This window comes from Micropterus salmoides, unplaced genomic scaffold (genome assembly GCF_014851395.1).
Source record: "Micropterus salmoides isolate LMB-PRFRI ecotype aquatic unplaced genomic scaffold, ASM1485139v1 Ms_hic_scaffold_9, whole genome shotgun sequence".
Taxonomy (NCBI): domain Eukaryota; kingdom Metazoa; phylum Chordata; class Actinopteri; order Centrarchiformes; family Centrarchidae; genus Micropterus; species Micropterus salmoides.
Window position 1 is genome coordinate 13,784,121 of NW_024044681.1, and position 13,274 is coordinate 13,797,394.

Genomic DNA, 13,274 nt, shown 5'->3' on the forward strand with positions numbered 1-13,274 from the left:
ATGCTATCGTAACAATTTGACATCAAATGTAAAACGAAGAAGAAGAAGGCACCGGAAGAGGATGCAGTCGCCGACATCTCGGAACCAATCAGACCGCCTGGCGGGTCTTGGGTTGTTGTGGTGACCTGTCACAGTTTTGTAAAATCGAATAACGTTATTGAAGACAATGGCGTCGTTTGTGACTGAAGTGCTCGCCAGCTCTGGCAAACTGGAGAAAGAGGACCTGTCCAGTAAAATAAGCAGTATGTCGCGCAAGGTGGAAGATACAAAGGTAATCCAAGAGCTAGCTTAGCATTAGCTACTTTAATTAAAGTTTGAACTAGCGTTAGCTGTTACTGTTAGCGCCGACATTGATCGGTATGAAACTTCATTGATCGTTTGACTAACGTTTGCTGGGTTTTCATGGTTTTCCTTGAAACTACTCTCCACTGCAAAGGAACATTAGCCAGTACAGAGTGGACTATCCAGCTAGTTAAATTCAGTGCGTTAAGTGCAATTTTGTTTGCAAGACCGTCAGCTAAGTTAGCCGTATGTGGTGCACACTCAGTGTTGACATCTGACTACGTGGCTTGATCAACGTTGTTTTCAGTAAAGTTAAAAATATACAGCGTTAGGGACGATGCTTAAGTTAGCTTCTGATTCGGCAGTAATTTACTTGTCAAAAACTAACACGCATAAGAACAGGTCCAGACAGAAATCCACTAAGGCTAGAGCTGTCAAACCTGGACTAGATTGTCCCAGAGAGGCTAAAGATTATTTAAAACACAAGCTCAGAATTGTGAAACTGAGCCTTAAGGACGTAACTTTATATAAGCAGTACTAGCGTTGCCTTACAATGGGTCGGTTCACTATGAGTGCATCAGAATAGCCAGAAATGAGAATCTTACTCCTTACCGCTATAATAACTATTAACAAGAATCATCAATGAAGTTAATTCTACAATTATTGAATCCGTGATCTGTTGTTTTTATATATGTAATACATTTATAAATAAATTCATCCATGTTCTTTTGTTGATGTCCTTGTGGTTTTCTGTGTAAACACTGTTAAATAGACTGAGTACAGAGTAATTAACAGTATGTTTACATCAACTACTGTTTTACAGGAGGATTAGAGTTATGATATAGCCAACTTGTAGTCATACTCTAATGGCTGTACTTATATACAAATTGTAAGCAGTCACGCCCTTAAAGCAAATAATCTCTTTGTTATTCTGTTTTCTTTGTGTTTTTTTTTTTCATAGGAGGAAGTTTGTGACATGATAAACAAGAAGTATAGTGACTTCCTACCTAGTCTTCAAGGATCTGAGGAGCTTATGGTACAGGTCGATGCGGTCTCCAAAGAAATGGATGTCCTTAAAAATTGCATTGAGACTGAGGTATGTGGGAAACTTTTGAAGCATTACTTAAGTCATCTCACCTTAAAGAGCAGAACAGACGGGGTTCAGCCCTACTTGAGGCAGATTTACAGCTGTGTGGTAGTTTTTTAACTGTTTGGTGTTTTGTGCATCGTGGACACAGGTGCAGCAGAATATCCATGTGGCTGTGGCTGAGTATGCAAAGCTGAAGCAGCAGCTGGAGAAAAACACTATCATTCTAACAATGCTTGGGCACCTAAAAGAGGTATAACATACACAGCAATTTATTAAGTAAAATACAGTTTCAGAAGTCACAAATTAATAGTTTCTGGGAGTTTCCAATTATAAACATTTATATAAAATTAAAGTTGCTTTTCTACATAATGAAATCATAAGGATGATAATATCTTCACTTTCTTTTCTATTAATTTCTTCCTCAAATGAGCTCATAATAAAAGGTTGTCCTAAAAAAGAAATAGAACAGGTCTGTGTAATCCAGATGTAAAAAAAAAAGTTTAGCTCTCAGAATTGTATTAGCAGAGAAACAGATTATGAGCATCCATCCTTTACATGTTTGAGTGTTTCTGTGACTTTTATATCATCTGTGTTACTCAGTTTCACAATGCAATGGAGGAGTTCAGCAAAGCTTTACTGGACAAGAAGTATGTTGATGCAGCCAACCAGCTGGAAACGGTAAGAGCTGCTTACTTAATGTCCACACAACCTTACCTCTGTACTATTAAGCATGGCTGGGCAATTAATCAAAAACTGACATCATGAAAGAGCTAATTTAGATAATTGTGTATGTACGATATTTTTTTTCAAACAGGCTGTCAACTACACTATAATACATATGAAAATACAACAACAAAATCACATCTCGCTCTACAAACAACAAATCACTGTCAGTTAGTGTTGTGTGTAACGTATTGCCTCTTCACCTTTTTTTACCCAGCAGCTTTTTGTGACATAATTAATAGCAAATGCCCAATCTAAAGCCCAGGTTAACTTGTTATAGAAAAGGACTCAAATGTTGGAAGAATAGTAACAGGAAAATATGCTGTGTCTGTGTGCTAAAGGGCATGATTTTGCTATAGTAAACAGGACAAAGAACAAACAAAAGCCAAATAGTCAGAAAATAGGACAGTGTTATAAGATTAGTGCAGCTCCTTTGGGATCAGTGTTTATGTGTCACTTAAAGTGACCGACACCACCTTTCAGTCTTGTAAAAAAGAAAAAAAACATTTATACAGTTACAATAAGCATTCCATATTTCTTAAATGAGCTAGATGTTAAGGCAGAAATCTGACTACTGACGTGCTACATGTATTCACCTATTTACAGTAACCTGATCTCTTAAGTGCATGTTGATGTACTGAAGGACTGATAATATTTTTTCCAGGCAAGGGCCAGTGTGGATTCACTCAAGGGCTGGAAGACTTCCCAGCTGCCACTGCTCAGTGCTCTCAGCTCTGAGTTGACTGTCCAGAGAGAAAACTTAATTTACCACCTGGGAGATGAATGGAAGGGCCTCGTCATCTGGAGATTACCAACCTCAAAGGGTAAGACTTCCTCAGAAAACTGGATGAAATTTTTCAATATCTGTGTCAGATGTGGTTATAATACAACTATATGCTGGGCTGAGTTTAAACTTTTTGCAACACAAAATAGTTTCATCAAACAAAATAAGCTAAAAGTTTCAAATGCAACAGTGTTCAGTGTTGTATTAAAGGTGCAAGAGACTTTACTTTATGTGCATGTTGCAAACTAATACTCACTGGCTCTTTCACCCAACAACTGCATTAATTCCAGTCTTTGTCTTAAAATGTCACAAAAGATTGCTGCGCTTCATAAACTGGTCTTTTACTTGTTAGCATTTCCTGGTTAGGTATGTTTCTAAAACATGGCACATGATGCATTTGTAGTGACTGTTGGATCTGTACTACCAGAGCCCGCAGATGTGAAGTCCTTAATGAAGGTGGAACTGCGCCTGAGCCATGCTTGCAGTAAGGACGGTGAACCAAAACCACCTGCTCTGCTGCACTGCGTCCTGCAGGCTCTGGCCATTCAGGGAGACCTTCATCACAAGATCAAACTCTTCAGTAAGAGCAAGCAGGCATATTTGTTTTCCATTTCTGCACTTATCGGCTGATGTACAGCACAGCGCAAAGTACTGTAGAGTACTGTGTCTGCAGTTACCTAATATCAGCTGATTTATTGTCCCAGTTAATCTATTGATCTAGTTCTAAAGCAAAATGTATCCAAGGTCAGAACCTGGTCCATTAATGGTTTCTGTCATTCAGGTCAGGTGCTGTTGAAGACCATGCTGAAGCCGCTGGTGATGGACCCGTCACTGTCAGTGAGGGTAACAGAGCAGCAGAGTGAGGGAACCATCCTGGCCTTACAGTGTTTGAAGGAGAGCCACGAAGAGAGATCCACTCCTTCACAGGTCTACACCAAACTGCTGCTGGTGCTCAAGACACTGCACTCAAACCTGCTAGGTACAGTATGGTTCTCATTCCCAAAGCAGTAGAACCAGTAGACACCAAAAGCAGGTGGACCATTTTAAAATTACAAATAGTTTTCTCAGTAGTGACAATGAATATGAGATATTAACATCAAGAGACTGTATTCATCATATGTGTAACCATGTTTACCTCAAACTTTTTATTGTTGAAATAGTACATTGAGCTTGAGAGAGGTAAGTCCTAACCTTACTGTTATTTTGTAGATGTTTCCATCGGTGATAAAAAGCTTTCGGCCATCTTGGGGGAGATGATTTGGGAGGAGATTTCCCAGTGCATCATCCACGAGTGTTTGCTCCACTCCATCCCCACCAACAGTAGCCAGCTGGACAAATACAACACTGTATGGACTTATCAACAGTTTGTATAGTATAATGATATGCATAAAATATACAGGGATTAGCTGTTAAGTTTTGTGAGCAGTTCTCAAAGATCACTTAGGCTACGTTCACACTGCAGGCTCAATGCTCTATTCCGATTTTTTTCCCGATTTTTTTGTTTGACAGTTCACATTATTGCTTAAATGTTGCCCATACCAGACTTCAGTGTGAGCTGTCCGCGGCCTGAAAGTGACCAGCATGCGCAGAAGTATTAACATGACGTCACACGTAGCACGCTGTCGTATAGAAGTAAATAGAGCCACAGAGGTTCCTCTCACTTGCTAACGCATATGAAAGTGAGCCAAATCCAAACTGGAAAAGATCAGATTCCGTGTGACTTGACCTGTTCATACTGTTGTAAAAAGATCAGATCTGAGTCACATATGAGCAAAATAATTGGATTTGGGTCAATTTGGTCTGCAGTCTGAACATAACCTTATAGACAAGTATCGTCTTTTTCTTGTGGGGAGATTATTTTAGTCTGTGTAATTGTGTAGTATCTATTGATAAGAAATACATTTTTACTGAATTATTTTTGTTGTTGTACATATTCTAGGTGATCAAGGAAACTGAGGAGTTTGAGAAGTCTCTGAAGGAGATGGAGTATCTGCAGTGTGATTCCACAGACCTGCTCAAATATGCCAGAGATGTCAACTGTCACTTTGCAAGCAAGAAGTGCAAGGATGTCATCGTGGCAGCCCGCAAACTCATGACCTCCAAGATGCACAACACTGTGAAAGTATGTGTGAGCTGGGGCTGAGTGTCTGGATGAATAAACTGGAGACTGGTGAAATGCTATTACCTGAAATGGGAAACAGGAAATATTAAAGATGCACATTATTTACTTTAATGTTTAGTTTAGCTGTTTGCAGTGTTTCCCAGAGGTACTGTTAGTCGAAGTCAAACATAAAATAGGCTGCCTTCTATTTCAGCAGAATGAGAATCCTACATTTGTGCAGCTACTTCTTTATTCTGTTTATCAGTCACATACTTGTGCTCTCTCCTGTCAGGCTCCTGGTATCAGTCAGAGTAATTTTCTCTGGCATGTTGGCATTTTTTCAGACTCTTTTGAGCTCCTCATCATGACATTTTGTGACACCTGCCTGAAATTTGATATGGTCTCTGGCCCATTTCTGCAGTATTTCACTCTCTTTCTTTTTTTTTGTGGTAGCCAAACACAAAACCACTGTGAGTTAAACTTCGCCTCCTAAATACTTTTAGTGCCAAAAGATGCACAATAAATGGACCTGAATCTGCTTGCTAGCCTAGAAGCATTAAGGCTTCAAACATCCCACAATGCAACAGTCTCTTAATGTAATTTGATACAAATACTGGTATTGGAGGTGTATTAAATGTAAAGAGAAAGCTTAATAATACATAAATCTCTAGCCTATCTAGTCTTATACTCAAGTATAAAACAACCCTCCCTTTTTCACACATAAGATCCAGAAAAAATATGTATAATTATGTAATATAATAATAATTAATGAAGAATTATTAATTATCTCCATTACAACTGCAATAATAAACCAGGAAACAAAGGAATTTACCTCTTTTACTGTCTCGCAAAAAATGGGGACTATTGTATTAGATTGCACTATACTGCAGTCCAGCTCTTCATGAGATATCCCCCAAAATCTCCCGATGCTTTTTGTTTGTTGTATTTAGTCGATTTTGTTTCTTCCAATCTTCATCTGTTAGATCACACCAGACTACAAGCTGCGTCTTCCCAAGCTGCCTTCTCCTGGATCAGAGGTGAAAGTGAAGCAAGAGACCACCAAGGAAGGGATTACAATGGAGAACGCAAAGCAGCTGTCTGCGTGGAGTCTGTGTCTGCCAGCCTGCCGCATCAGTGAGTCGGTGCAGCAGCTGATGGAGCTGGCACTAAACACCCTGTGTGAAGCTGTTGGAAGCTCCACACAATGGTATGTTACAGTGCTTAGAGACCAAACTGTCCTCTAAGGGTCAATATATATGCCTAACGCATATACAACACAATAGTCCTACTGTGTTTTTTAAAAGCAAAAAACTCCCCAGACAGATTGTCTTTGTCTCGCAGCACTGTTGATCTATCATCATCACGAAACACTAAAACTACACAAGTCAATACAGCTGCAGCCTACTATCAGCAGAAGTGCAGTGACCTTCATGTTGTCAATACATAAATGAAAGTCCTATCAACATGTCACTCAACAAAAGGTGGATTTTTTTTAAATTACCTGACCTGTCTTTCTTAGGCCACCAGCTTGTCAGAAAATCATCTGTGACTTAGTATTGTAAAATCTAATCTTTTACTGTTATTGTTCTTTTCAGTGCATTGCAACTATTCTTCACTGTGAGAAACATCTTCCAGCTGTTCTATGACGTTGTACCGACGTACCACAAGTAAGGACGTTTCCATCACGTAACATAGGCGATCAAACCAACACATTTCCATTGAAGGTGATCGTGGTTGTCTTCTGTTTCATCCAGGGAGAACCTGCTCAAATTCCCTCACCTGGCAGCCATCCAGCACAACAACTGCATGTACCTGGCCCACCACCTGCTCACCCTGGGCCACCATTTCAGAGCTCACCTGCCGCAGCCTCTCAGCGAGGGCGTTGCAACATTTGTTGACATGGTTCCTGGATTCAGGAAACTGGGTAAACAAATAGTTCCACAACTGTTGGCTACATTTGTTTTTGATGACCTTTCTGAGCTTTCTTGTACTCTGCCATTGGGCCAAAATGTCTACTTCTACATATGAAATATCAATACCTATGCTGCAGTTTGCCTTGAAATATGCTGAGCACCCTTTTGTCAAATTTCTGTAGGTGCCCAGTGCTTTTTAGCACAGATGAATGTCCAGAGAGCTGAACTGTTGGAGAGACTTTCCACCGCTCACAACTTCTGCAACCTGGATGATGAAGACAACTACATTGCAGCCAGCAAAGCAGTAAGACAGGTGAGAGGAAAGCTTCATTTATGGTCAATTTAAAGCAAAATTTATGGTAATAATAACGAGAACGATGTATCATAAAAATGGTGATTCAACTCTTCAACTGGTAATTTGTAAGGCTGCATTGCATTGCAGCTTTCAGGCTGTAGCTATGACTGTATGAGGCAGCTCATCATAAGTCTCACCAAGGCATTATTTTTATACATTCTTTCATCCAGGGATCATCTGTTTGCTTGATTGCAGGTCATCCATCAGTTGAAGCAGTTAGGTACAGTGTGGCAGGATGTCCTACCAGTCGGCATCTACTGTAAAGCCATGGGCAACCTCCTCAACACAGCCATCACAGAGGTCATTGCCAAAATCATGATGCTGGAGGTTTGTCTATTTATTTATTTTTTCATCACAGCCTCTTCATATAAATGTAGGACTTGTCTTATACTGATGCAGAGGTGTTACTGCTGTAAAATGGACATTAAAGGAAAAAAAACAGGGTATCATTAAAACATTTCAGTTTTAAAATATCTCCTGAGCTCTCCAGGGAGCACTGTCAACAATGAGTCTGGGACTAAAATTGTGAGGTCCAGCTGGGACACAATTACGACATATTCAATCAATGAGCTAGTGGCCGGCACAGACAAATAAGTGCTGGTTACTAATAAAGGCCAGGTGAAAAACACATAGGAGGGTTGGATTACCTGCACTGTAATGGTTAAGATAACAAATACAGCATGATTTACATTTAAGTTCAAACTCTTAAGGAATCTTTAACAAAGAAAACACAGAAAGTCATGTTATCTTGATAAGATATGATGATGATGAACTGTCTACTCATAGCATACCTTATTATATCACTGATGATGATCAATAATGTAATTTCTCACCAAACTAATATAACTAACCTACAGGATATTTCCTCTGAGGATGGGGAGCACCTCCACACTCTCTGCCAAACCATCATCGAGGAAGGTCCGCTGGTCTTCATTCCTCTGGCTGAGGAAAACAAGAACAAGAAGTATCAGGAGGAAGTGCCTCTCTATGTGAAGAAGTGGAGTACCTTCAAGGAGCTGGTCATCGTTCTGCGGGCCAACCTGCAGGAGATAGTCGACAGGTAAGAAGGAAACGTGATGATCAAGTATCAGTAAATTATTATATAAATAAATAAAAATGATCTATGATTATCTTCAGGTTTGGAAGTTGTAAAATGCCCTAAATGTGTTTTTTACGTAAAGCAGCTGAAGTTAGTTGCTTTTATCTTATTGTTATCCCTTCTGCACATTTCCCCAAATTTACCTACAGCAGAATGAATGAACTGATATTTTAAATTATAGATTCAGAACTTTAATTAACCAACTCTTATGTATAATGTACTGGTTTTCCAGTTGTTATATTTTATAGATTGCTGTACAGAGACATTTTTTTAAAGAATGGTCAAAATTGAATCTGCCAAGATAGCCTGAGGCTTACTATTAAAAACACTGCCACAGACGACATTATACAAACATTCGTTCATGATGAGCAAACTGAATTTTATGTGAGTGGCCCTTTAGCTATGGAAGATACCATTATACTGCTTCCATCAATGTGTGTGAGTGGCTGATTTGTCTGTGACTCCTCTCCACAGGTGGGCTGACGGTAAAGGTCCGCTGGCGATGGAGTTCTCCTGTTCGGAGGTGAAGAATCTGATCCGAGCCTTGTTTCAGAATACGGAGAGGAGAGCTGTAGCTCTGACCAAAATTAAATAGATACTTGGAGCAAATGACCAGAAAGAACGATACTATAGCACTTTTTCCTTTGAGGAAAATATGATCCATGCCTTATTCATTTCCATTTTCCAGTTGCGTTAAATATATACATTTACATGTATGTAGGTTGAACAGTTTGTCACAGAGAAATGGTTGCCCTGTCTGATGGAGGGGGTGTCGCTGATTATATCAGCTGGTTGTAATCAATCTGTGGGAAATGTTCCTTCTCGGACTGCAATTAGTCCTACAGAGATTACATTAAGGCTTCTTTACGTCAGCATCCCGTAGCCTCGGTCATATAGTTTTGTGGGCTTACCACTACAAAGCAAACTGAGGTTGTGTAAGCTTGCCATCTGTTGACATGTGATGTTGTGTCCAGGGTTAACTTTGCTACACATTATTAATCAAACTTCATCTGTAGCTTGTTTCAGAGGTCTCAGCTTTGCAGTACTGATGTCATTTCAGGAGAGAGAGTTTCTTTGGCGATGTTTATTTCAACCTCAATGCCTCTAAATAACCATTTAGTTCTGACACAGACACCCTGGACCTTCCATCTCTTAAGATTTCTTTTTGTACAAGCCATTAAACTGAACTCTTCTTAAATGTATTTATTACTTGTCCAAATAAACCAAAATACTCAGCTTTTCAGAACCTTTTCCAAACTGTTTGTTTTTAATGATTGTGATGATGAGCTCGGTGGAAAGGGCAGGCCGCCTTGCCAGCTGAGTATGTTGTTAGGAAGAAATTGCAACTGCTTATTCTTTTGTTAGCTGTCATGTAATTGTGGGGAAGTAAATCATTCACCATGTTATCTTTGTGTTGGTCAAAACGCAGACAGGCTTGTGGGTGGCACTTGCGAAACTTGTGCGAGCATAGTTTCTGCTGCATGGTCCTTATTGCTCTGCGACATCAGTGTTTTATATCATTTTTGCAAGACATTGAACCCCAAATTGCTCTTGATAGTCAGGTCACCACCTTGCGTGATAGCTCGCTGCAGTCCATTTACAATTACTGTGGTAAAATGACATAACCTAACAAAACAAGGTATCCTTAACATAAATTGGGCATCCATCCACTGCAGGTCTGTGGTTCTAACCCTTCTCTCCTTTGTGTCCTTGGATGAAACACTGAAGTTTTTCCTGAAGGTTAGCCCAGCACCTTGCATGGTAGCTCACCGCCATTGAGTGTGTGAATGGGTGACTGAGAGGCAAATTCTAAAAAACCCTTTCGATAAAATTTGAATGCAGTCCATTTGCCATTTTGCATTTTACTGTACAGCTGACATGTAGCTTTTGATAATCTGTAAACCTGCACAGGATTTGTTAAAGGCACAGTTTGACATTTTGGGAAGTAGTCTTCTTGCAAAGTTAGATGAGAAGATAATTACCACTCATATCTCATATGAAGCTAGAGCCAAGAGACCTTTGCTTAGCATAAAAAAGGGAACCAGCTAGTCTGGCTCTGTCAAAGGTCAGATCAGCACCTTTTAAAGGAAATTAGGAGCCTTCACTCCACCGCCCCGGTCACAGGGCCCGGCCAAGAAATAGTCCAATGCAACAGATTAATTTTGGCCCTTTTGACTAAATACTGACTAAATAAATGAGATATAACGTGATAATTAGTGAGCTTTAGAGGTCCCGGATAGAACCATCCTAGTTGCTTTATGCTTAAGTAAGCTGACAGAAGTGAACTATGATAAATTGACCTGATGTGATGACACTTAAGGGTAGGTAGGTGGTCGACTGACACAAAGCTGCCAGCGCTTTGGGTTGAGGGTTGTCAGTATTTGCTATATGAGTGACGCTGGGGGAGGAGACAAACAGCTGGACAGTCACACAGCAGCTCCTCGCTCACTCCATGTCTCTTCCTTCATCTGATCAAAACTGATGACTTCAACAAGGATGTTAAGTTCTGGCAGAGGTATGAGATTACTTTCTCTTTTTGTGTTTTGTTTTTATAAATGTTCATATTACCACCATTCTCTATTAGTGTGTCAGTTACAAATAATTTTAAGGAACTAAGGATTCTTTTATATTAGATTAATTTGCAGATTATTTTCTTAATTGATTAATCTGTAGGTGTGAAAACTTTTTAAAAAAAGCAGAATATGCAAAAAAATAAAATAAAATTGTCTACAATTATTAAGAATGAATATTTAGGGTTAAATGGACTGTTTCTTTCAAAGAGGTTCCTTGGGTGTGTTTTCTGTATTCTGTACATACATATTAGTCATAATATGCATGCAAAGTATAGCACTATAACTCTTTTTGCGTTGGTTTATGGATTTACAAATTAGTTAAAATAATCCTAAAGGGTATCTGAAGTTTCTGTGAAGATGTTTTTTTCTTCTTGGTACTCGTCTCGGATATATTTCATCATCCTTATGTCAGGAGGTCACTGCACCCATAATCCAAGTTCTAGAAGCTCGCTCAGATTCAGAATAAAAAAAAATTCATGTTGTAAATGAGTCTTTATTTCCTCCCCTCCCTTCTAATAACTGGAGTAAGAAGTTTTAAGCTATTTAAGAGGATAGAGGCCGTCCTTGATAGCTGGGTCACGTGTGGTGTGGATTCAGAAACGTGTTCACCACTTCTGTGTGTTGTCAGTAAGAATATCAATGTTAAACATTTTCACAACAGACAAGTGAATTGACGTTCGCCGTTCGCCGTTCATTTGGCCACATCTGGACAATACTTTTTCTAAGCCTTCTGACAAATACAGTCGGTAATCTTTTCAAATCCGTTGTGTTCCTTCTGTGTTTCTCCGATTCATTTTGAGGATTAGTGATAATCCCCACATGTGTAATAAATTGTAGCAGTGACTGAGACCCTAAAGTAAGTTCAACATGAAGATAGACTGAGAATGAGAGGCTGGGATCATTGTTTTATTCCCCCACAGCTGAGGCCTTTTTGATTTCTTTCAATAAGGTGTTTTATAATTAGTGTTTTATATTGATTTTTACTTGTGCCCATGCACAACTACATCCTTGGGATGCAGTCCCACCCTCGCGTAACCTAACTTCATGTTATGCTGATGAGGAAGAAAAGCAACCTTCGCTTTTGGCACATCATCATATAGCATCACAGCTCAGGCTTTTCTATAGACGTGTGGAGGAATTGTTCATTAACTTGGAAGGGGAGTAGAATATAAATAAGGGGTTGAGTTTAAAATGGAAAATGTAGTAAACTGTACATGTTGCACTGAACTAAATTCTCAAAACCTCTATGCTCTCACCGTTGTCTAAATAATCATTGTACTCTTAACTGTTTCCACAAACCTTTTGTAGAAGTGTTGAATCAGCATTAACAAGTGCCATTTAACTCTGCTGAAAACTGACTATATATATCATAATTCAGTGTAATCCTATTGCCCAAACAGAAGCAAAACTTGGAGAGGATTCAGCATTTTGAAGAGCTCAGCAATGATCTCCACTGTGATATGCCGCAGGGAGATGCTACAAAACGTTCAGTGCAACAGTCACATCAGAAGCCCTGTCAGGATCAAGCCTCGCAGGAACTCCATTCCCCCGACGCAGACTCTCACTGCTAAACATCTGCTGGCATATCTGCCCAGACCCCTGCCAGAATCAATCCATTACACTCCTTATACTTACAAGGTACAGCTTTCTATATTACATGATAACGTGTTATATGAAGTCCCTCTCCTCTCAAAAATGTTTTGCTTATTGTTAGAAAGCTGTTTCCACATTCATATCAGCTTCACTTTAAACCCTACCCAAACCTGATGTGAATAAAATAATTAACAGATCTGATCCAAAATCCAGCCTGAACAGACCCTGATAGAGAGAGAACATGTGGACTGGCAGCTGCCTGATTTTCATTAATTAACAAGCAGCCACCATCAAAAAGAGCCTGCCTCTAAAAAAACAGGTATTTCTCTGCTGTGATGTATCTGATGCGCTACGTGAAGCTGATAGAGAGTCTTCTTGGGTCCACTCTGGTATTAACACATATTGACGCAGACCTGGGACCCATGGCAATACAATGGGACCTTACCCGACCTGATTAGATGGAATGATTTGGATGCAGCCAGACTTAGATCTTGGGTTAGGTCGAAAAGTCACAAGGAACCATGATGACCTGGAAAGACCTCTAATAAAAGCTAATGATTCAGTCGATTCTGTATACCGAGCACTACTACTCCTCCCAAAATGAGACAGCGACACAAAGCGTGCACAGACCACATCACCAGTATCCACAGCCACATTTTAGAGGAGGCTTTAGAATTGGATGGCCTTCAACAGGCCACAGCTTATGAATCTACTTCTGATTTATTTGGTGTTTTTGTACATTTTGTGAATCTTCTGCATTA

The 13,274-nt window shown here is 39.6% G+C and overlaps 1 protein-coding gene across 2 annotated transcripts; it reads left to right on the plus strand.

Moving 5' to 3' along the window:
- Positions 1 to 88: 88 nt before the first annotated feature.
- zw10 (zw10 kinetochore protein) lies at positions 89 to 9,598 on the plus strand. 2 transcript variants are annotated; one of them, XM_038707728.1, is made up of 16 exons: positions 89 to 271; positions 1,244 to 1,378; positions 1,521 to 1,622; positions 1,973 to 2,050; positions 2,760 to 2,919; positions 3,283 to 3,459; positions 3,661 to 3,858; positions 4,089 to 4,225; positions 4,819 to 5,001; positions 5,964 to 6,187; positions 6,576 to 6,647; positions 6,735 to 6,904; positions 7,076 to 7,206; positions 7,444 to 7,575; positions 8,106 to 8,308; positions 8,822 to 9,598. In XM_038707728.1, exons 1-16 carry the CDS (start codon positions 167 to 169, stop codon positions 8,940 to 8,942), a joined length of 2,328 nt encoding a protein of 775 aa, XP_038563656.1. In that variant the 5' UTR covers positions 89 to 166; the 3' UTR covers positions 8,943 to 9,598. The 2 variants fall into 2 exon arrangements, with proteins under 2 accessions (XP_038563656.1, XP_038563657.1); XM_038707729.1 differs by having other exon boundaries at positions 90 to 271; positions 3,307 to 3,459.
- Positions 9,599 to 13,274: the final 3,676 nt, after the last annotated feature.

Bases quoted from the DNA above. Each gene is read 5' to 3' on its own strand.
- zw10 (XM_038707728.1), top strand. From the start codon at position 167: ATGGCGTCGTTTGTGACTGAAGTGCTCGCCAGCTCTGGCAAACTGGAG. The intron at 3,460-3,660 runs GTAAGAGCAAGC...TCTGTCATTCAG, and splicing joins TCACAAGATCAAACTCTTCA to GTCAGGTGCTGTTGAAGACC. The intron at 5,002-5,963 runs GTATGTGTGAGC...TTCATCTGTTAG, and splicing joins AGATGCACAACACTGTGAAA to ATCACACCAGACTACAAGCT.